Below are 22,475 nucleotides of genomic sequence, written 5' to 3'. Positions count from 1 at the left end.
GTAAATCGAGTCGGTACCATNAATACGTAGATGGGATAAAATATTCTTTGAATTTATATATTAGTCATTATATATTATAAATATATAAAAAGCTAATATTAAGTAAATAAATAGCTATTAGTATGCTTTTTATTTATAGCTTTATTAAAAAGTTAGCACTTTTTAATATTTTTATTAACTTTATAATAACTATCTGCTTAAAATACTTAATTAAGCTATTTAGCTTATATATATAAAAAGAAGTAAGCTTAAAGATAATTCCTTTTTTATTTACTTAAATTTAATAAATTATAATACTATTAATTATAATTATAGCCTTTTTATTATTTTAATAAATTTAATAAATTAATAATTTAAATTACCTCTTAATAAATTTATTAAAATAAACTAAAGTATTATAAATAGTTTTTAACTGCTTATTTATTAAATATTATATATATAGCTAGCTGCTATATTTATTTTTAATTATTAAAAGCTATTTTAAGCTATTAAACCTTTTAAAGTAATTTTAAAGATTTTAATAAATTTACTAAAAGGGTTAAGGAAATATATATTTAAAAGGTTTTTATAAAATAACTTATATTATATATATTAGTATATATATAAAGCATTTTAAATACTTAATTCCTTTAATTTATATATTCTATATATTAGCTATAAGCGCTTATAGCGCTTTTAGCCTAAGGTAATTTAATTATAAATACTATAAGAGTTTTATATTTTTTTAAGGCTTAAGGCAATCTTTACTAGGCTTTAGTATACTTATAATAAAAATAAAAAGTTATTTTTAAAGCTAATTATACTTTTATACTAAATAATATATATATAATATATATATTTAATAGTTAATAATAGTATAAGTATAATAAGGCTTATATTTAAAAAAGACTAAATTATAATATTTACTTAGTTTTTTTTAAAGTATATTTTTACTAAAAGGTTTAAAGTATAATAAGCAGTCCTATTTACTATATTAAATACTTTTTACTTTAAGCTTAGCTTTAAATATAATATTAATATAAAAACCTTTAATAATAGCTATATTTTTAAAAATAATATTTATTATATTAAGTCTTTTTTTATTATTAAAAACCTTCTTAAGCTTTTAAATACTTTAATTAATAATTAAAATTTAGCTTATACTAGCTTTAACTTAATCTTCTTCCTTTATTAAAATAAAAGAGCTTAGTTTTAATAAATCCTTATTACTAACTAGGTAAGTTAATTTATAAAAGTTAAAAATAGTGCTATAGCTTAATAAGTATACTTAGTTAAGTATTATATATATACTAATAAGGCATTTTAAGCTTATAATTTAAGTATTTATAATAATAAAAATAGCTTTAATTAAGAACTCTCCTTTTTTTACTTTTATATTAAAAACCTTATTAAGGTTAACTTTATCTTTTTTTAAATTTAAGTATAGCTTTACTTAGTAGTTTTTAATAAGTATATTAAGTATATTAGTAATCTGCTTTTTATTTAAAAGCATTTTTAATCTTTTATATACTTTATTAGTAATATAATAATATAAAATAGTATAATTCTTAAATACCTAGCTATAATTACTTATACTTTTAAAATAAGGGCATTTATATTTATTATTTTAATTATTATAATTATTATAATTATTATAGTTATTATATTTATTAAAAGGTTAATTTTTATAATTTAAGTATTACTTAAATGTTAAGTATGCTTTTTAATTAATAGGTTTTTTTTTATAATTATTAAAAATTAATAAAAATATTAAACTATAGTTATTAAGAGTTATAATTTTCTTTAAATTAGTATTAATATATTCCTTAAGCTTAATAAGCTTTATATATACTTAGGTTAATATATAATAAGCTTAAACTATATTTAAAAAGTTTATAATAGCTATATTACCTTAAACCTTAAAAATGCTATATATTATAGCTTTTATATATACTTTAGACTATTAAGTATACTATTACTTAAGGCTTAAATTTATATAATATATATTCTTAAAAATAGTATTATATTTATTTTTAATTAAGTCTTAAATACTTAAGTTACTTAATATAATAGCTGCCTTAATTCCTTTAAGGATTAAATATATAAAGAATTTAGTTATAGTTAGATCCTTAATCCTAAAGCTTATAATAATATATTAATAAATACTTATATTAACTATTATAATAAGCTAATCTTAAACTATATTATTTACTTTCTTATATATTACTTTAATAGTTTAATTATACTATTTATAATTAATAAGCTTTTAATAAGCCTTTTACTTTTTATTAAAAAAGGGAGTAGTATTACTAAGGCTAAAAATAGTTCTTATATAAGCCTTAACTTTTATAATTAGTAAGTTAATAACCTTAAGTTAAAAAAGATTATCTAGTTACTTACTAAGCTTTAAATTAATATAAGCTTAAATTACTTTAGTTATTATATATAAGTATAAAGTATAATATTAAAGAACCTAATAGCTAAGTAAATCTAGCTTAGTAATAGCTAGTAATTTAATAAATCTTATAAAATAGGCTATAGTTTTTATTATATATAAAAGGAAGGGATATATAAGGTATTATTCTTTATATATAGCAGAAGTTATTAAAGTAATAACTACTTAGGCTTATAACTATTATAATACTTAAATAGCTTAAATTAAGCTTTAAAGAGGTTATTTTAAAATGCCTTATTTTTCTATATTAAAAGTAGCCTTTTAAAGCCTTATATATAAGTATTTAGGAAGCTATCCTCCTTCTTATCTTGCTAAGCTTTTAATACTATAATAGATTATATAATTACAGCTTATGCTATAATAAGCAGGTGTATACAGGTGTAATGCTTAACAAGCTTATAAGTGCGTAACGTATAGCGTTTTAAGCTTTCTGTAATAGAAGAGGTATTATTATGGTGTGATGGTTAGAGAGAAGATGCAAAGGGATGAGGAAAAAGACCGAAACATTCGAATTAACCTCAAGTTTGCTGGCAAGCGACCTGCCATAGATGACGCAACCGCGGTGGATGACATCGAACGGCAGGCTCAGAACGACTTTCAGAACAACAGAGATATCTGGCGAGCGGCCCATAAGCTGGTAGCGACAAGCTTTTACTTCGAGAAGGAGAATATAGAGTCTCTACGCGACGGAAGCTATCAATGCAGTGGTAAGGGACAGTTTCCGGGCTTTGCCTAAGTCCTTGCTAACAATGAACAGGCAAAATCCTCTGCCGTTTTGGAGAGGGTAGCCACGATCTGAAAGGCCTTGGTTTCATCATGCAGCGCCTAGTGAAGGGGGATTTCGTCCCATGCTTCCTGATTCAAGACTGCAATGCAAAGGACACGGGTAGTCATCGCGTCGAGTTTCCGCTGCGAGTCATGGACGACATGCAGAAACGCGGCTTGTTTACGCTGCCGCCCATAATTGGTTTCAGCATACCTCACTATGACAGCGAAACAAACATTTCGTTATGTGTATGGCCAGATTCATCCACATATGAAACCACAACTACTCATGATGAGGCGGCTTTGTTCTCAATCAGTGGGTTCCCGAGGCATCTCTACTCCCCACACGCGCCATCACCGCCTAAGGAAGACTCGGACAATGGTGATGAAGCTAGCTGGGAGCCTCTTGATGGCGCTTCCGTTGACAAATCGACAGATGAAGTGTCGGTGGATGATGATCCCCCAGACGGACTAGACACGTCACGGCCCTCGATTTCCTCCAGCCCTAGTATTGTGACCTCTGGGGCTTCTCTAAGAAGCAAATATACGCTGCTCGGTCGAGGCATACCCGACGTAGAAGTTGAATCAGACTCGGACGCGGCTTCGACCACTACTTACAGAACCGCACAAACGAAGAGCTTTCTTGGTAGAGTGCGGAGTCCTTTCCGGGGAGGAAGGTAGTAGGACATTGAATTTGGTGACAATGGGGAAAAGCGTGACTCTAGAGCTGGCTAGTCTGTACGATTATGCTGGACTCTTGGGTAACTGAGTTCCAATTTTCTGTGACTGGCAATCGAAGTGGTATAGAATCACAGCTCAGATGATGGGTGATGGATATTGAGAAGCAAACGTGTTAACGTGATGCCAATAAACAAATGGAACCTCTGCTCTTCAAACTCAGTCGTCGAAGAGCAGGAATATTGCCTAAATTGTAGTCTAAGCAACTGCCGGATCAATGGAAGCTCCAGACAAGTGAATATGCAGTGTCACATCAAATAAGCTACGGCAGCCTCTTGCGACGTTGACAGCAAACTCTACTAATGCCGGCTCAATCTAACCTTAAGTCGAACTTCGGGTGGTCGCTACTGGACATGCAGATCTGGGGTACGTCCGGCTAAGTGATTGGCAATTAGCCTGCCATGGTGTTTTCAAGCTTCGATGCTTCCAAGTTCATGAAAATGCGGAGGTAGCAGCATAGTAACCCTTTGCACTCGTTGCATCTATTCCTAGTGTGAGGATAAAGTTGCTTTGCAACCCTCTTGGCCCAGGGCAGTCTTCTAAACATCTGTGGCCTGCAAAGAGACCATAACTCAGAATGAGATGCGGAACACTATGGCAAGCTAGGGCGGCACAGTATACTTTACATTGTATGAGGATAGTGGGAGTGGGCTCTTCGCTAAATGCGGTTGAAGCTAGCATAATGTAACTGTAGGTTGAGGTAAACAAAGTTGACGTAAGGCACTAGCGTGATTGATTCATCATGCGTAGCCATTGACTCTGGTGAGCTTGGGCTTATATTCACATTATGGACGCTCTCACAGGGCCATACTTCAGTTGCCGTGTTCTTGTGAAACTTAACCGGCAACCGTCATCAGGCATAAGTGCAATCTCACAGCAAGAGAACGAGTCCAGTCCTTATCTACGAAGTAGCGTTGGTGCGGGATAGGGAACCACCATGCTTCCCTCATGACAGGGGCAAGGTCGCGGTAACCGGCTTGCTTTTGCTTCCTCGGTCTAAAGGGTATGCCACAGGGAGTTGTAGGAAATGTTTCATTATTCAAGTCTTTCGGTGGGCGATCTACACATCATCAGACTTCAACGGCAGACATAGCTCATCGCTCATGGACATTTAAACGCCCAATCGGGATGCGCAGCTGCAATGGCAGTTGATTTAGCCTAAACCACATCATCGATCTGTATGTGGATGTCTGGGGAAAAGGAATACAACGGTAACTAGAATTGACTGGGATTCTGACATTCAGTGAGATGCCACCAAGGAGTAATACTTGTAAATTCTCTTACTTATTGTAGCTCGTGAAGTGTTCAGCTTCACATATAGCTTCTCGATCCTCTTGGGTGAAACGAAACATATCACAGCATTTGATCTTACCTACATCACAGGAAAAGCAAATAGTCAAGTAAAATGCCTTCAATCAAGAGCACCGTCACCTTCCTGCTTAGCCAGGCTCTCCTGGCAACAGCCACTCCAATGGACCTCGAGAAGCGCCAGTGCCCTGGAATTCACGTCTTTGGTGCTCGAGAAACCACAGCACCACCAGGTTACGGTTCTTCTGCCACAGTTGTGAATCTAATTATCAACGCTCATCCAGGCACAACTGCTGAGGCCATCAACTACCCAGCGTGTGGTGGTCAAGCCCAATGTGGCGGTATCAGTTATGCCAACTCCGTGGTTGCTGGCATCAATGCCGTAGTGCAAGCCGTGACCAACTTTCACAACAGATGCCCTAGCACCAAGCTCGTCTTGGTCGGCTACTCACAGGTATTTAACTTTTAAGTGTTGTAAACGACAGAGACACAAGTGATGTGCTCACGTATTCTCACAGGGAGGCCAAATCATGGACGACGCTCTTTGTGGAGGAGGTGACCCTGCCGAGGGTTATCCCAACACTGCCGTTCCTCTGCCCGCTGCAGCCGTCAGCGCTATCCGAGCCGCCATCTTCATGGGTGACCCTCGCTATGTCCATGGATTGGCGTACAACGTTGGATCTTGCCAAGCTCAGGGTGTACGTATTTGCATTCGTCGTCTTCTCGAACCGGCTCAAAGTGCTAACTTTTCGCTTCAAATAGTTTGCTCCCCGTAATGTCGGCTTTGTTTGCCCCAGCGGAAACAAGATCAAGTCTTACTGCGATGCTTCGGACCCGTACTGCTGCAATGGAAATAACGCGAACACTCACCAGGGCTATGGTCAGGAGTACGGCCAGCAGGCTCTTGCCTTTGTCAACAGCCTTCTCGGGTGAAGTGGGTATAATCCTGATATAGAGAGAGTCTCTGTCATGGGTTGATTAGGCGGTGGGAGGGATGCATCTCAATATCTAGTAACATGATGGCCTTTCTATTCCTGCTTGCATAATGAGAAACCCGAAAAGACATCAACTGTCAAGACAATTCTCCATTCTCTTTCATATCCCGTGTGCCTAGTGGATGAAGGGGTCGTATTGTACGGAGACTGCTATCATTACCGAGTCAGCCATATCTACTAGGTAATGCCTAGCACAGTAGAGCATCATTGTGTATAAAAAGAGAGGCGAGCTGTGACGTGATCACTACTAAAAAGTCTTGCGAGAAAGTGATATTGAGGCAATTAAATTAGAATAGGTAGCCTGTATACTTAGTATGCTACATAACTACCTTGGTGAAGAAAACAACTCTCGACATTCTCGAATATCACTCCATCATCGTTCAAAGGGTCCGCAGCCATGGATGATCAACAGGCTTAGTCTGACAGATCGCTCAGTCATTGCAAATTTCTGGAGGAAATGATTCCGATGCGTTGCTGACTTCTATTTTTATAGCTGCATGTTATAGATCAACGACACCGCCGCATTGCTTATTCTTCAAGACAAAAATACTAAGCCTCTGAACGACGTGGTTGGGCAGTAAGGCGTCAGCCGTAAGGCACACTTGATCGAACGATCCAATCACAACGGACGGCAGCCTAGGGTCACGAGCGTGGTTTGCATCGATTTGAGGAGAGCTCTCTTTTATAAGGTAGGCAGCAATACTCATCTTCAATGCTGTACGCATTCTGTAACCAAACACTTTCGGAGAGCATCGCCGACCATGGACGAATGCATTGATAACCGCCTCAACCGCAAGTCGGGATTCCGACACCCAGCCATCCAAAGCCCAACAGAAACCCGCCTGCTAAAGATATCACAAGATCCGGCATCTCAGAGCTGGCAATATGACCTCATTGCGATATCGCTCGATAATCTCTCCTCGACGCCCTACAGAGCGCTGTCCTATACATGGGGAGCGGCCACCTCGCCAGAACATGTCCGGACAATACGGGTCAGTGACCAGGATTTCGTTGTACGACAGAATCTATTCGACTTCCTCTGCTCAGCGGCGGCTCGAAAAGAAGAGGGGCTTTTCTTCATTGATGCGATCTGCATCAATCAGCTTGATCTCGACGAAAGGCAAGCGCAAGTCCAGTCAATGGCCCTCATCTACAGACGCGCGACAGCTGTAATCTCCTGGCTTGGACTATTGCCACAGGTGCATTACCAAGGCTGTCAGCTCCTGAGCCACGCATCAGACATCTCCTGCAGGAAGTGGTCGGAACAAGAATGGAGAGCACTCAGGTATCTCTGCTATGCACCGTACTGGAGCCGCGTCTGGGTCGTGCAGGAGGTTCTGCTCTCTTCGAAACTGCAGATATGGTGCGGGCCGTTCAAATTCTCCCCGACACTCCTGGGCAGAGCACCACTATCCCGGGACACCGTCGAGACAAAGTTCAGCGCGGACGGCAGACCAAGCATCCTGAGAAGCGATGCAAGTCGAGCACGCTCTCCGTCAGAAGCTATCCTCGGGCACAGAATGAGACTCGTGTCCCGCATGACCAAGGACACTACAAGAGAGGCATCCGTTATGGGGACGTTGGCAGATATAACCACGGTTCTTCGTCAGCCTTCGGCGACCTTTGAAACGTATCAGTCTCGCGTTCCGGACCAGCTGCGTGACGTTATCAGGAAATACGGCCGCTTGCAATGCACAGACATACGAGATCGCTTATATGGCTTCCTCGGTCTTCTTAAAGACTCGAGTCGTAAGAAGATAAAGCCAGACTACAAGAAAGGTGTAGAGTACACATTCTATCAAGCACTGAAATGCGGGTTAGGGGAAATGTGCCCTGAAGAAGGCGTCGCTCCCCGGGGACTGGGCGAGGCCTGGATGAACTTTTACTGCGAGGCGCGAGATGCCTTTCGAATCGAGGACGAAGTCAGCATACAGATATTCCGCCGTGTGTACCGCGAGTTGAACTTTAAGGAGCGGATGCAGGATGCTCTCTTTCAGCAGCAGTGGGATCTCAACTATGGGTGGAAAGGACCGGATGCCGTCCGCTTTGGCGCTTTTGCGCGCATGATTATTGAGGACGAGCTCGAGGAGAAGAATGCCCTGGAAGCTCAAGGCCCTCCGTTGCTCAAGTTCCATGATAAACAACGGCGGCTATACGAGAAGCTGTAAGTTAGGTATGCTCCCTCCACTGATGATGCAGTTGTACTGATTCCATTCCTCAGGTCGATGAAGGTTCGAAGAAGACCAAAGGCTTCTTACAGCATATTGTTTCCTTGATGAGGACGAGTCTCGACAGTCACTATGGTAACAGAGATGCAGTAGAGGAAATGAGTGCTCAGCGATACAATTAGGCCTACGGGGACAGAGTGCCTGAAAAGATTCTGCACGACACGAGACTTTTGCTTGCATGTACAGCAAGCCATACACGCACTGATGATTAGAAATAGCCTTCATTTAAGATACCCAATTGATCCTTTCTTTCCTTCACTTTTCCAACAAGCGAGCATTGGCAATATACATAGTGGGAGCTTTGAGAGCTTATGCTTCCATCGTAAAAGTCGACGCGCGAGCGACGCTCTCTCACCACAACTTGCATCGAACAACGCGTACCTAGTACAAACACCCATACATAACACTTGTTAGTGGGCGCTATGACAGCATGAACCCAGTATGGAACAACATGGATATTAGAATTAGAGATGCCACGATCGCCATAATCCATGTAGCTAGAGGTACTCATCCGAGGCTCTTGCATAAAGGTGTTCGCCGTTTTGCCAGCTCGAATTGCAGTGGGCATTGTCATCACTTGACCTCGAAACGCGAAGACTGTGAGATTACACGATCGATATCGCACAAATGCCGATTGTATATGAAACAAAATTTCCAAAGGTTCCAAGTCACCCATAACTAAAGCTTACAGCATCCCACGCCCTATCGGGTAGGTCAATGCGAGTCTCCCCAGACCTGGACTTGTTCTTGTGTTATAAAAGGTGATATTTCCATGCGCCAACAAAAAAGCTTCTTGAACCGGTCGTAGTGAGTGTCAAAGAAGGGGGAAAGCCCAACTTCATGTGAGTGAATTACAGGAATCATTAGTATTAAGATGATGGTAGGTCAGGAATATGAGAAGCGGATATTCATCCTCAAATTGAAAAGTGACAGAACAGTCTCGTTGCAGTCAGGAAATTGCGTCCCTCCCCCGAACTCGTCTTCACCCGATACCTTCTAGTTCTCTGACCATCGCGCTACTCTCTCACGCTCATATTCATCCTCGTTATAGCTGTCCCATTCATTCTGCAGAGTCCTCGCATCAAGTTCGCTCCTCGTCCCTTGGCGGGGCAATCGCTGGCCGTCAAACTGAATATCCTGGTATTCGAAATAACCCTCGATAGCGCCACCACCAATGAACCTCAACGAGCCTCGATTAGACCGCTCATTGTAAAAGATCTGACCTTCAGCTTCCCGACCGCGCCATACAAACGGGACGTTTGAGTAGGAAGAAGCGCGGGGCCGCTCTTCGATATAGAGCACACCCTCAATGACGCCCAAGTCGAATCTTCCCCAAAGGCTGGAACCGACAATGGTCAACACGAGGCTGAAATCGGAGCCATACATGGGCCATTCAGATTCGACATAGGGAGAGCTTATATCGTATCGACCATTAAGAAGACCGAGTGGGGCAAGACTGTCGCCGCCAAAGCGGTTGCTTGAACCGGAGTCTTCTTCATATGGGGGCGGTGCTTCGTCGAAAGAAGTTGCAAAGTCGCCATGTCCACTCGTTTGAGTCTGTGACGATTCGATACGACCCCGCGGAACAAACGGGCGCCCGCGCCTTGCCGTCTGCTTGGTTCGAGGCGCAGGAGATGGAGCCGGAGAGGGAGAGTCACGTCTCGCAGGTTCCGGGCGGCCAGAAGCCCGCCAGCCGCCACCGCGTCTTGCCGTTTGCTTAGTTCGGGGAGCAGAAGACGCAGCCGGTTCAGGTGATGGAGAGGCCCGCGTCGCCGGTTCTGGACGGCTCGGAGCTCGCCAACCGGGGCCGCGACGCGCCGTCTGCTTCGTCGCAAACCGGGGCGCGGGAGAAGAGTCACCTGCGGATGATGCCGAAGCCTTGGTCCGCTTGGGCGCACTCGCCGCTACCGCCGGTGTGCCTGTATTCGCCGCGGCATTGACGGTAACGTCTGCCTTTCGTTTCCTCGCATTCGAAGCCTGGGACTTTGGCACCGCCTTCGTACTGGCTCCCTTTGCTGCCTTCTTCTCGTCCCTGTCCCGCTTCGTCCATTCCTTCTTCAGCTTCTGCTCCAACTCTGTGATGTGAAGGGGCACGGATAAAGAGCCTCCTCGGACGGCGTCGAATAGCCGCATGCGCGCCACGGACTTCGTCTTGGAGGTCGGCAGGCCATAATGCATGAGCTGCGCCTCGAACCAGTGCGCCGTGTGGTCCTTGTCGCTGCCGGACGCGAAATGGGTTCTGAGTTCTTCATGAGTCGCGCGCCGGTGCTTATTATGGCCGGATGACTCTGCGAGGAAGACGCCATTGGTGAAGGAAAAGTTGCCCTCGGAGACAATGGCGGTTGTGCCCGACATTGTGACGGTATCTGGGGCTTCTCTCGGCAGTGAGGCTTCGACAGGATGATGATTGAGAATGGGGAGTGAGGGGAACAAGGGAGAATGACGTTTCCCAGCCTGCTCCCGCCCCAGTGTAAGACTTATACCCAAGGTATGTAGGCGAAGAACCTACTGTAGATGCGAACAAGCCTAGGTAGGTAGGCGCCACAGGAGTGAACGCCGCCGCCCGAGCCTGTTGGGTCGTGAGATATGTATGCCTTCAGCCCGTGATTTGTTTTGTACATCAGCTTCAGTTCAGACATTGGGGGTTGCCTGACCGTCTCCCCCACAATGGACCAGGTGTCCAGTTCATCCCGCATATGCATCCATATTAGCGTGCTCTCATTCGCTGCAAATTGAACGAATAGTCGAGCAGTTGAATGAGCATTAATTGAGATTTTTTTCCGTCAACTGTGTGCGACCAGGGCCAGTCGCATCATGTGGACAATCATAAGCATGAAAACCTACAACTACTATCTTGGTGATGTAAGGATGTACATGTACTTTCTCTGGTCTGAAGGCAGGTTCAGAGCCACATATGCATCGACTCTTCCCCCCTTCAGACGAGCACACATGTAGGCATCAATCCGAGATTAGGTAGCTGTGGGCGGACGAATGGAATCCAAGCTATATGATATCTCATCATGATGAATCCTCCAAGGCAACAAGATCGTAAATACTTGTAGCTACCTTACCTACCTTATGTATCACTGCCAACAAGTCCCGCAGGAATGCGGGCAAAGCGAATCGCGCACATGTTAGCTTCACATCCAGGTAAAGGCTTGCTGACACGTTCTCGAAGCCCAAGCAAATATGGTTCGATGCTTCTACAAACCAGACGATGAATGTAACAAGGGCACACGCAGCCACCCGCTGAAGCCCTGCCTGTCTGCTAAAATCTCACTCAACTTGGACATGGGATAGCGAATAGTTAATTTCAACAGCGCCTTGTCCACGGAGTACAAATTTATTTCTACGGCACTTGAACGAATCGGCGCTCTTCGTGAAGCTATATAGGCAGGTCGTATTGCCCCTTGTAGAGTGGCTGACCGCTGCGTGAGGCAACCAATGGCATGTAAGCTATATACCAGGCAGATGCCCTTTTTTGCAAACGGAGTCTTGATTCATACTATGTCCGTTATGATTCAGTATTTCCCTTGTCATGGACTCAAGAGGAAGGTGATCAAAGGATGAGGATTAATGACCTTGAAGATGGAGCCGGACAGACGCGCAGGATGAGCACAACGTTGCTCCCAGCTCAATCTTCATGTTACAGACGGACCCTATATAAGAGAGATCCATCTTACTCACCATTGACTCCTCGCGTATGCCACCATTCAACGAGATCCGGCTTCCAAGAGTCAACATGGTGATCTCAGTCCGCCTCCTGTTAACCGTCGCGCAGCTCGGCCTCATAGCTGGCTCAGCTTATGCCGAGAAGGAATACATCTGGCCCGCCAAGACCGACCTCCTCGAATCTATGCTCTACGAGCAGCAGGGCTTCGGATCCGCCAACTCTCCTGCAACATTCATCGTTCCCTGCGACAAAGTCACCTTTGGCAAAGGCCGCAATGGCGCTGCGGAATGGCTGCGCACAGCATACCACGACATGGCGACTGCCGACGTTGAGGCCGGAACAGGAGGTATCGATGCTTCGATTGGGTTTGAAGTCAACCGAGACGAGAATGTGGGCATCGGCTTCAACGAGACACTGATGAACCTGATTGCGTTCCTGACGCCGCGTTCCTCCATGGCCGATCTCATCGCTCTGGGGGCCCTCTTCGCTGCAAATGGCTGTTCAAACGGCAGCGTTGAGATTCCTTTCCGGGCCGGCAGAGTCGATGCCACGGGCCCGGGTCCGTCAGGCGTGCCGAGGCCAGAGCAGCCGCTGGACGAGCACATCAGCAGCTTCCAGAAGCAGGGCTTCACGCCGCAGGAGATGATTGGATTGGTGGCTTGCGGACATACCCTGGGAGGTGTTCACGGCGTGGACTTTCCCGAGATTGTTGACGTGGTAAATGATCCGGTATGTTGCTCTTTTGGTGTTTCAGTGTAGCTGGATCATGAAGGGCTACACATGGAGGGTGTATGTATGCGGCTTGGCTAATGGGTGTGCAAAGGCAACGGACGACAACACTCAGACGTTTGACACGACCAATACGGGCTTCACGGCCTTTGACAACACCGTGTAAGATATCAACGCTTGTTATCGTAGAGGACTACCAGCTGACTGAAACAAGCGCCGTTCAGTACGTGGCCAACAACACGCAGAATCCTCTTGCTTTCGGCCACAATGTGACCACAAGATCCGACGCGCGAATTTTTAGCTCGGACGGAGGCGAGGAGATTGGGCAAATGGCATCATCTCCTGCCTACTTCTTCAAAAGGTGCCAGACTCTGCTTGAACGGATGATCAACACGGTTCCGAGGGGCGTCACTTTGACCGATCCTATCCAGCCCATTCCCGTGAAGCCGTTGCGTCTGTTTGCTACCATCAACTCCAACGGCACAATGACCATGTCCGGTTACATCAGAGTCAGTCTTTTCAGCCATCTGAACAAACAGCAACGAGTGTCATTCACTAACATAGCAAGCAGGTCATTGGCTCTGTCGAAGCCAACCCAAACCGCACCGTCAAGCTTCACTTCCATCCCCGTGCCGGCGCATGCACCGAATCCCAGCCCTGCCTCATCAGCGACAACTTCCCTGCTTTTGCTTCCGGCCACGTCATGTACGGCAACCCTCCGCTGACCTTCTGGATGTATCCCTTCTCGACGGTGATTCCGCTCTCACAGGGTGTTTCCGGGTTCGATGTCGAGGTTGTCGATAACGTCAACGGAGTCATCAACAGCACTCTGTACACAAATGGCGGCGATGGCTTTCCATTTGATGATACTATCGTTACTCAGCCAAAACTCTCGTGCTCTGAGGTTACGTCTGGAGGACGAATGGACTTGAGTGTGGCGGTAAGCCGATTCCATTCCATGCCTTGTTGACACATGACATCTAATGCCTACCACAGATCCGCGACGACTCCAAGCTCAATACATTAAAGGCAATCGTACATGTTCCCGAGCCCCTTCTGTCTCTCACTCCCAGAGTTGGGTCCATTCCCCTTGACTTCACCAAGGTCGGGCCCATTGAGGGATCAGGATACACTCTTTACAATGCGTCCATCGTCACGGGTGTCATTCCCTTCAATCCTCCCAACAATCAGGCTGGCACGTACATCCGAACATATGATCTATTCGCCTCAAATGACACACATACAGAAGAAAGAGAGTTCAACATGATGGATGGTTTGAGCAGTTGTTCTATTTTCTAGGCGAGAGTTCAGCACGCCAGTCCTGTATATATTCACACGCGTATTTACGATTAGAGTTGAGATGTACATAGCGATGCCAAAATCCGATACAACCTTGTTAAAGGGTGATCATCTTTCATTCAAGACATCCGCAAGTTTATCTCCAAGTCTATAGGGGTATCTTACCAAACCACCTGTCTATTCAAATCGTTTCGCCTTTCGTTGATTCATATCTCATGGTCACATTGTCCTGGCTGCCCTTTAGCATCCATCCGTCGTGGCGCTCAAACAGACTTCTCACAAGCCACGACGCGACCAGCTTGACTGGCACGGTATCCCTGCACTCGCGCCTGTCTACACACCCTGCACTCCGCCGGCTCCTTCATCTTATAGTGCCAGAGAATGTGGCAGGGTCTCAAGCCGCAGAACAACCGGTCGAGGTCTCTCAAGAAATCCAGCGCCGAACCAAGCTCGCCAGTCGAATAGTCCGCGATCGTGCCGTCGTCGACCTCGACAAACTTCTGACCGATGCCGTAAAACTCCTGGCCACGCCCCGTTACGACGCTCGTCCTCTCTCGCTTCAGGCTGTAGTCGATGAGCCAAAGCGAGACGTTGGTCTGCCGAGACTGGTTGTTGTCCGCGAAGACAAGGGCACGCAGGAAGAATCCTCGAGGGCTTGGCTCGCTGAAGAGGCGGTACAGAGAGCTGAACTTTGGCCTGTGCTGCTCTAAGCCAAGGCGCCAACTCGGAGCGTATTCAAACGCCAGATTGAGAAACCCGTGCAAGCCCCTGTCTCGACGGACCACGCAGAGATCGTCCATGAACCTCCGATTCAGGCAGATGGTGGTTGGGTCCAGAGGCTGCAGGCAAACGAGATCGCTGCTGGGGTTGATCTGGAATTGCCATTCTTCTCCATTGCGTGAGGAGGCGACGAACGGCACACGGGCGGAGCCATGGACAGGGCCTGGCGCTCGGGGAACCCGACTCTGCACCTCTGCAAGTGCCTCTTCCGAGTCCCATATCCTGTAAGCCTTCTCGGCGACTTTTCTCGACTCGGGGCAAGCGCTGAACAGGCCGTGGTTTAGGAGATATGTGGACGGGTTGTGGTTTCCCGTCCACGAGTGGCCGACATTCTCGCCAGAGCCAAGCTTTGGGGCGGCGAGGCAATAGCGGGAGCCGTGTCCGGTGGCACACTCAGAGCCAAGGCGACATTGGACTCTGAGCGTCTTCAATTCGTCTCCGTCTTTTCGGTGGTTCGTCACGGAGAAGAATTGGATGCCGGGGCGATCCTGGCGGGTGGGAATCAGTGCCAGTTCCCAGATTGTGAGTCTCAACTCACATGGCAGACTGCCAAACAGGTGGAATTCCGGCATCTCGTGACAGACGGAATGATATGTGAAAACAAAAAAAGATGAAGTAAGGGGGAATGACAACGTCTGGATGGTTGTTGTCTCTTCCGATGCTCGACAGACAAATATGAGTGAGCTGTGAACTCATAAGAGATGTGGGATGTATGGCAAGAGAGACTGGAGACTGGATAAGAATGAAGATTGGGGGAGACGTGGATTTTATATGAAGAGAGAGACAGCGGCATGTTAGCGGTCCTCATCTTCCTGAAGGAGAGTTTGAGGCGAACCTTATCATAACCATCCTGTTTTGAGGATGAAGCTCCCACCAATCGACGCCACGATGCCTTCTACGTTTTGTTGAGCTTTCTGCTTCAAACTCTGCTATACAGCAGTAGAGAACAGGAGCGTTAGGGCGGAAGAGATGAATTACTTTCCGGGCTGGAAGATTTGCGAACGATTGTGTCCGGTTCGTGGGGCCGTGATCGCAAAGTTCAGATGACCCCCTGACTCTGGGGAAGGCCATCCCTCTCGAAGGCAATAATATCGTACAATGTTATGATCACAGCTTACGCTACAGTTGATCTCGTCACCAAAGACACGAATGCCTCGGATTGGGTCTTTGATAGTTTGGTAAGAGGTAGGAATCATTCATGCAGAGGACTTCGGAGGGTCCTTCCAAGTCAGCGACGCCGGCTTACAAAAGTCTCCGCGTAGTCGTGCATTTCTGCCATCACATGCATATTCACACAACGCCAACGTTGTTGAGTTTCGGTCTGTGGTTCTTTACTCTCAACATTGACTGACCCTCAGGAGTTTTACGAAGGATGGCTGATCTAAGGTCTTTAACAGCGAGAAGCTTATAGCTGCTGGCCACGTAATCCACCCCTTTTCCGGGGTTGGTTTTTGGGAGGCGCGTACCCGATCTTGAGCTGCATGGCTACTTTACCTAGATCAACAGAATGGCTCAGCAGATGCCAGCAGTTGCCCAGAGGAAGGAGAGTTCAACAACAATCTTTCCTTTTCTCTTCTGTCTATTTCGGCTTCGCAGTGGGGGTTTCCATATAAGAGCAAGATAATGATTATCAGCGTTATGAGCATGCATAGACTCTCTGAAACAAATATCAGCTTTCCTAGATTCCTTAGGAGCTCACCTGTCAGACAGTGCTTCCCAGGCTTCAAATTGATTCGATTCTCGTGAAGGTAAAATTATAGGTAGTCGTAAGATAAAGGAGTGACTGTCTACCACCCCAACCCAGCCATGTACCAGAAAATTGACATATTGTTACTGTTACCGTTGGGAAAAATCAAGACATTCTCTTCTCTGCTATTGTTAGCCTTAGTGCCCGCTTCCATTGATACCTACTAGTGAACAGTGAACTTAAATCTTCAGCAGCTTTTGACTCTATATGAACTTAGAATGTTTGATGTCTTAGCCGAATTGATGTGCTGGGCAGCCATTTCTTGGAATAGCCGTCTGTCAATTCTTTTGTTCCGTCACCAGATGAGAAATTGTACTCTTGGGTCGTTTGAAGCGAGTGATACTATCGGACTGAAAGTCACTGCCTCAGTTGACTAGACCCCCGAGGCAACAAACGGTAACAACTCCAGGTGGAATTACTTATTACAGTCTACGCCCTCTTGCTTCGAGTAGACCCGTGGCATCTCCTTGTATACCCGCACATGTTCAAGAGTTCCCATCAACTCGCCCATTATCAAAACACTCTAACCCTCCCTCTTCAATCCCTCAATCCCCTCCGTCGGCCTCGGCCCTCCCCGACTCCTCCTCTCCTCCTCAGCACCACTCGCCTTCCACGAGCTCAGGATCAGATTCACAATGTGCTCCACGCCGACCCCCTTCTTCACCTGCGCGAAAACCGTCGGGCCCCCCTCCCGCATCTTCCTTGCATCCCTCTCCATAACACCCAAGTCCGCGCCCACCGCCTCCGCCAAATCCGTCTTGTTCACAACCAGCAAGTCGCTCTGCGTGATGCCCGGCCCTCCCTTGCGCGGAACCTTGTCGCCGCCGCTCACGTCAATGACGTAAATAATAAAGTCGGCCAGCTCGCGGCTGTAGTTGGCAGCCAGGTTGTCGCCTCCGGATTCAATAAGCAGCAAATCCGTGTCGAATTCCGCATGGAGATCCTCCAGTGCGGCGAGGTTGGCGGAAATGTCCTCGCGGACGGCGGCATGGGGACAGCCGCCGGTTTCAATGGCGCGGATGCGCTGCGGAGGAAGAGCGGCGTGGCGGGTGAGGAACTCGGCGTCTTCCCTGGTGAAGATGTCGTTTGTGACGGCGGCGAGAGAGAACTTGTCCCGGAGGGCGAGGCAGAGGGCCAGCATCAGGGCGGTCTTGCCTGAGCCAACAGGGCTATATAGTGAAGCGGAAACCAGATCAGTTTGTCTGCTGAGCTGAGGCTTTTGGAACTTGAACATGCAGGGAGTGACTCACCCGCCTATGCCAATGGTGAATGCGCGATCTGTCCAGTTGCGACCCTCGATGATGGGCATCTCACGCCCGATGTAGCTGCCGGGGCCATCGAGGATCTCGTGAGAGTGGCCGTGCTCTTGAGCAGAGAAGCCGTCGTGAGAATGCGAGACGCCCTCGTGTGAGTGCGACATGCTGGTCTGTGGCGTATAGACGGATTTTCTCTGATGATGAAGAAGACAAAGGGGACTGAATTGAAGAGGTAAAATGTCAGTTGTCGATATAAATGGCAGGCTGATGTCGATTCCCTTCCTACCTAGGTAAGAGGTGAGAGCTTAGGCGGGGGAGGGGTTGATCGATCATGGCCAGTGTGGGTGGAGATTGATATCTCGGTCCTTATCTCTGAGTGAGAGCATTACGATAAATGCTGGCCCTCCGACCTTTACACATATAGATGACAATTAGATTCAATGCCAGCACGGTAAGCTAAAAGGTGGAATGAGTTGGTTATAAGTATATGTCTTCAATTGTTCTGTCATGATGTACACCTCGTACACACAAGTCTATAAATACATGCCAGCCATGCGAACTCGATACTCGCTTCATGGCTTGGGTTCTTGCTGATTCTTTTATTTCTCTTCATCATTCACAAGGTAGTTCCATCCACCAGCAGTTGCTCAAGGTGCGTTTGTAGTCTCCTGGGGAGGAGTTGATGTTGCCGACACCTCCGATGCGCCGGCATTCTCCAGAGCCACCGACTTCTTCTTGGCCATAAACTCGCCAATCTTGGCCAGCATTTCTTCTGACAGCTCGGGCTCTCCGGCCTCTGCGCGGGCGGCCCGGTTCTTCTCGTGGAACTCGTCCAAGGGTGTCTGCATGGCCTTGAGAGCCTCCAGCCGGCCCTTCTTCAATGCCTCCTCAGCCTGCTTCTTCTCAATGTACCACGCCTCGTGCCTTGTCCTGAATTTCGAGTACTTGTTTCTCAGTTCGTCCACCACTTGCTCCGGCATCGGCGGTGACAATAGGCCGTAGTAGAATGTCCTGTCCTCCACCTGCTCTCGAATGGTGTCGGCCTCCATAGTCTCAAACTCGGGCACTTCAACTGCCGGCCAGGGAATCACAACGTTGAGCCCAGGGACCAGGCGATCCCACTTCTTGCCATACCGCCAGCGGTCCAGAGACATGTTGGGCGACTGCATGTTGGGAGGCACTGCCTTGAGCTGGTTGATGACGACGTCCCGGGTGACTCCAGTCTCGGGGTTCGTGATTGGGTAGACCAGGCGAATGGAGGCGATGGATATCGGCATCGGCTGCGGTCGACTGGGGTTGCCAAACATGCCCTGAACAACAGCCTGCACAGAAATCGAATAATCAGCAAAAAAGCCCCATGGAAATCTCCGCAAAGCATTCTCGAGTACGGCGTACCTGGTGGCGATTCTCCAGCGTGACAGTGCCAACCTGCGGCTGGACAGACCTGATGCGATCAATCTTGCCCTTGTCCGGACCGTCCCGAATCACCACTCGATCCCCAGGCGCGAGGTTCAGCTGCTTGACACCTCCGGCCCAGGCGCATCGCTGCTCGACGACCTTTGGGTTCGGCTGATGCAGGCCGTAGTTGGACCAGTCCTGTCGCACATTCTCCTTAAAGGCGCCGTAGTCGTTGAAGCCCAGGTCGCGCTTGGGGGCCAGCGGTCCCAGCTCCCAGTCCTCCCTCCGGGCCTTCCTCGCATCCTTGAGGTTCTGCCGGACCTCGCCCACTGCTGATCGCAGCGCCAGACGACTTCGGAGCTTTGCGTCGACGTTTTCGTGCTCCATCTGGACCTTTGAGCGGCGGGTCGCCTGGCGCTGGGCCTGCGCCACTCGTTTCGCGAGCTTCTGCATTTCGTCGGTAAAGGGGGGAATCAGCAGTTGATCAGAGAGTCCGAAATGCAGCCCATTGACCGCAATGGATGCTGCCCGCGCCGAGTTGCAGGTTTGGTGGTGCTGTCGACTGATGAATGACCTCTGGCGGCACGATTTCGAGATGGCTCGGAAAATCTTCAATCCAGCACCTGCACAAGCGCGGGACAAGCCGGTGCGATGCCGATAAGCTGATAAGGTCAGCGATGATTCTTGGTATGTGTAAAAGCATAGTTCGCACTGTGGCTTCAGCGCAGATCATGGAGTGTGATGGCGATGTTTAGGCATCCAATGCAGGATACAGTGCAGGTGAAGCAAATTAGGGTGCAGCATTCCAGGCCCAGCCCAAAAGCTTTACACAGTACGAGGGACGGCTCTTGGCAGGACGCTGCTCTGTTGTAATAACCTGGAGATACGGAAACACATCCATTCTAGGTTGTGATGCTTCAAGCCGGACTGCTGGAATCAGAGGGCAACGGAGGCAGCAATGACTTTGGGGATGGAGCAAGGCAAAAAGAAGAGAAAAGGCAGACGCATCAACATCTGGAAAAGGAGACATTGCCGATGCCCCGTAAGAAGGAGGGGTGACACGAGGCTGTCGCGGACCCCGGAATGCACGAATGTCCCCGTTGAACGTGTCACACAGAGCTGAGAACTGCCTTGCGCTCAGTTGTGGCAATATTAGTCTATGTTTTGCTTTCGGTTTGATGAAGAACGCCATGACTGGAAGCAAAGGGTCTGTACATACATGGCACCCCGGGTCAGTGATCTATCGGGGACACCTATACACTTGCATCAAGGGCTACGTTGCGTGAGAGTAAGGTAGAAACATGTAAGGCATGAAGCATCAGTCTCGATGGAAATTCTTAAATCGTCATTTTTGCAGGCAATGGCTCACTGGAACTTCATCGATGCTTCAAGGGCCAAGCCGGAAATGCGTCTGATGAGTCCGTCAATCATGTGATTGCTTCATCCGAGGCGCTTTTCCGTCACGTCAAGCCGATTCACCCAATGCAGCAACTCTAGCTACATATGATACCGAGCAAGCCACATGCATACAGAGAATCGGATAATGCATGCTGGATGTACAAAACTGCGAATGTCAGTACGGAGGAGCATTACAGCAGCTGAGTTGTGACAGCTCTGCGCTCGACGGCGTGCGTGCCACCGCCCAAGTCCTAGATGCGTAGGACTTTGCCACCGGGCGTTGCAAGGGCCAGTCATGTCAGGAGGCACGCAAGCCGTGTCACCCTGCCTAGGCTTCGGAAAGCGGTCTGACCTGGGGGAACAGAACAGAGAGACAGAGACAGGACACGACCAAGGTGAGATTCTGTTGGCAGAGTCACAGAGCGCGCAGCTGGTTGGTGGCACGCCATACTACCTAGGTAGTATGACCAAGACCAAGTACCGGTACGGATACTGGCCGCACAGCTGATGCTCTGCCTGCAAGGAGCATTCACTCGATGCCGGGCCTGATAATAATGCGTGTAAGGCATGTATGGATGGATGGATTGAGGGCTGGACCAGCACCTTCACAAGCATGCGCTCGCGCTCGTATGCATGTAGGGAGACGATATCGTCATTCCCAGTCCAATCAGGAACAAATCGCCTGGGTGGGTACGAGTACGCGATGCCTGGTGCTACCACGGCCAAGATAAGGCAATTTGCACTGCGGCAGACAGCCTCATCATCAGGGCGTCAACGCAGAGACTCGAAGTCCTTGCAGCAACGTTCCGCCTCTCGATGTCCAGCCATTGCAGTGAAGCCGCTGCTGAACCGCGGGTGTCGGGTCGTGGCCCAGCCGATGCGAAACAGACCGCCATACCGCCAAATGATTCACCAGCGCGAGAAAGCAATCGTTCTGGGGGATCAAATTAAAAGTGGTCGTCATCTCAGCCTCTTCCATCATCAAGCGCGGACGTGCCTCTCGCTGCGGGCTGGTACTTGTACTTGCTGCGGCGACGGTGCTGTTAGTGCTACACAAGTCTGTAACGCGCTGCTCTCAAGGCTGCCGAGACGACGAGTAGCGGTACCTCGAGCAAGCAGCATCATCCCGCCTGAATCGCAGCCGGGAACGAGTAGAGGTACGCGTCTGAGCTCATCGGTGGAGTCCTGTAATATAAAGGATCAGGTATCGCCAGGCACTCGCAGGTGCCACCGTCTGGAACAGCGAGTAGAGTGTACCTGGCGGGCTCTAGCGTTACCTGGCCGCAGGTCTCTGGCCTTATCTCCCAGCGTCTCAGCCACCTCCCGCTGCCGCTGCCGCTGCCAGGCGACGCGTCCAGCCCGGGGTCTCTCTTTTGCCTCTTGTTTCTCTTGCCTGTGTCGAATATGAGCTGCCATGGATGTTGCCCGGCGAGTCGTAAGCGGTCAATCAGGTACCGGCAGAGGGTCGAGTGCTGTAGCGTTCCGTCGAGAGCCTAGAACGCAGCGGCTCATGGCTGAGCCGGGCCAGCTGCAAGCCGCCAAGGCGCAAACAAAAGAGGCTGACGAGGTGTGCACTCCTGAGATAATACAGCTTCGGACTGTACAGTAATACTCGCAGCGGCACCTTAGTACTTCTTTGTCTGCAAGTACAGGTACCGACACGAGCACCACCTAACATTGGAGATGGGCATCCAATGCCTGGATCGCTGTGTCGGGAGGACTCACGC

The 22,475-nt window shown here is 47.7% G+C and overlaps 8 protein-coding genes across 8 annotated transcripts; 4 read left to right on the top strand and 4 right to left on the bottom strand.

The window, feature by feature from the left end:
- Positions 1–2,909: 2,909 nt before the first annotated feature.
- Positions 2,910–3,880, top strand: TRIREDRAFT_103191 (uncharacterized protein; the record flags this gene model as incomplete). Its single annotated transcript, XM_006961803.1, has 2 exons — positions 2,910–3,141; positions 3,192–3,880. 2 exons carry the CDS (start codon positions 2,910–2,912, stop codon positions 3,878–3,880), a joined length of 921 nt encoding a protein of 306 aa, XP_006961865.1.
- A 1,528-nt stretch (positions 3,881–5,408) lies between these two features.
- TRIREDRAFT_54219 (carbohydrate esterase family 5) lies at positions 5,409–6,178 on the top strand (the record flags this gene model as incomplete). Its single annotated transcript, XM_006961802.1, has 3 exons — positions 5,409–5,699; positions 5,764–5,943; positions 6,008–6,178. The coding sequence occupies 3 exons, from the start codon at positions 5,409–5,411 to the stop codon at positions 6,176–6,178; spliced, it is 642 nt and encodes a 213-aa protein (XP_006961864.1).
- An 823-nt stretch (positions 6,179–7,001) lies between these two features.
- TRIREDRAFT_103189 (uncharacterized protein) lies at positions 7,002–8,590 on the top strand (the record flags this gene model as incomplete). Its single annotated transcript, XM_006961801.1, has 2 exons — positions 7,002–8,404; positions 8,440–8,590. 2 exons carry the CDS (start codon positions 7,002–7,004, stop codon positions 8,588–8,590), a joined length of 1,554 nt encoding a protein of 517 aa, XP_006961863.1.
- An 874-nt stretch (positions 8,591–9,464) lies between these two features.
- Positions 9,465–10,823, bottom strand: TRIREDRAFT_54487 (uncharacterized protein; the record flags this gene model as incomplete). The annotated part of the gene is made up of 2 exons (XM_006961355.1): positions 9,465–10,535; positions 10,611–10,823. The coding sequence occupies 2 exons, from the start codon at positions 10,821–10,823 to the stop codon at positions 9,465–9,467; spliced, it is 1,284 nt and encodes a 427-aa protein (XP_006961417.1).
- A 1,387-nt stretch (positions 10,824–12,210) lies between these two features.
- On the top strand, positions 12,211–13,382 carry TRIREDRAFT_54129 (uncharacterized protein; the record flags this gene model as incomplete). Its single annotated transcript, XM_006961800.1, has 3 exons — positions 12,211–12,858; positions 12,965–13,032; positions 13,085–13,382. Coding segments are annotated over 3 exons (1,014 nt in total), but the record flags the coding sequence as incomplete, so codon positions are not given.
- Positions 13,383–14,432: 1,050 nt separating this feature from the next.
- On the bottom strand, positions 14,433–15,521 carry TRIREDRAFT_103186 (uncharacterized protein; the record flags this gene model as incomplete). Its single annotated transcript, XM_006961354.1, has 1 exon — positions 14,433–15,521. One exon carries the CDS (start codon positions 15,519–15,521, stop codon positions 14,433–14,435), a length of 1,089 nt encoding a protein of 362 aa, XP_006961416.1.
- Positions 15,522–17,157: 1,636 nt separating this feature from the next.
- On the bottom strand, positions 17,158–18,220 carry TRIREDRAFT_44389 (uncharacterized protein). Its single transcript, XM_006961033.1, has 2 exons — positions 17,947–18,220; positions 17,158–17,865 (listed from the first exon to the last, which is right to left on the bottom strand). Exons 1-2 carry the CDS (start codon positions 18,114–18,116, stop codon positions 17,220–17,222), a joined length of 816 nt encoding a protein of 271 aa, XP_006961095.1. The 5' UTR covers positions 18,117–18,220; the 3' UTR covers positions 17,158–17,219.
- A 279-nt stretch (positions 18,221–18,499) lies between these two features.
- On the bottom strand, positions 18,500–19,794 carry TRIREDRAFT_44386 (uncharacterized protein). The gene is made up of 2 exons (XM_006961032.1): positions 19,348–19,794; positions 18,500–19,274 (listed from the first exon to the last, which is right to left on the bottom strand). The coding sequence occupies exons 1-2, from the start codon at positions 19,735–19,737 to the stop codon at positions 18,600–18,602; spliced, it is 1,065 nt and encodes a 354-aa protein (XP_006961094.1). The 5' UTR covers positions 19,738–19,794; the 3' UTR covers positions 18,500–18,599.
- Between the last annotated feature and the right edge of the window lie 2,681 nt (positions 19,795–22,475).

Source organism: Trichoderma reesei (genome assembly GCF_000167675.1).
Source record: "Trichoderma reesei QM6a unplaced genomic scaffold TRIREscaffold_1, whole genome shotgun sequence".
Lineage (NCBI taxonomy): Eukaryota > Fungi > Ascomycota > Sordariomycetes > Hypocreales > Hypocreaceae > Trichoderma > Trichoderma reesei.
This window is presented reverse-complemented; position numbering and strand designations above follow the sequence as displayed.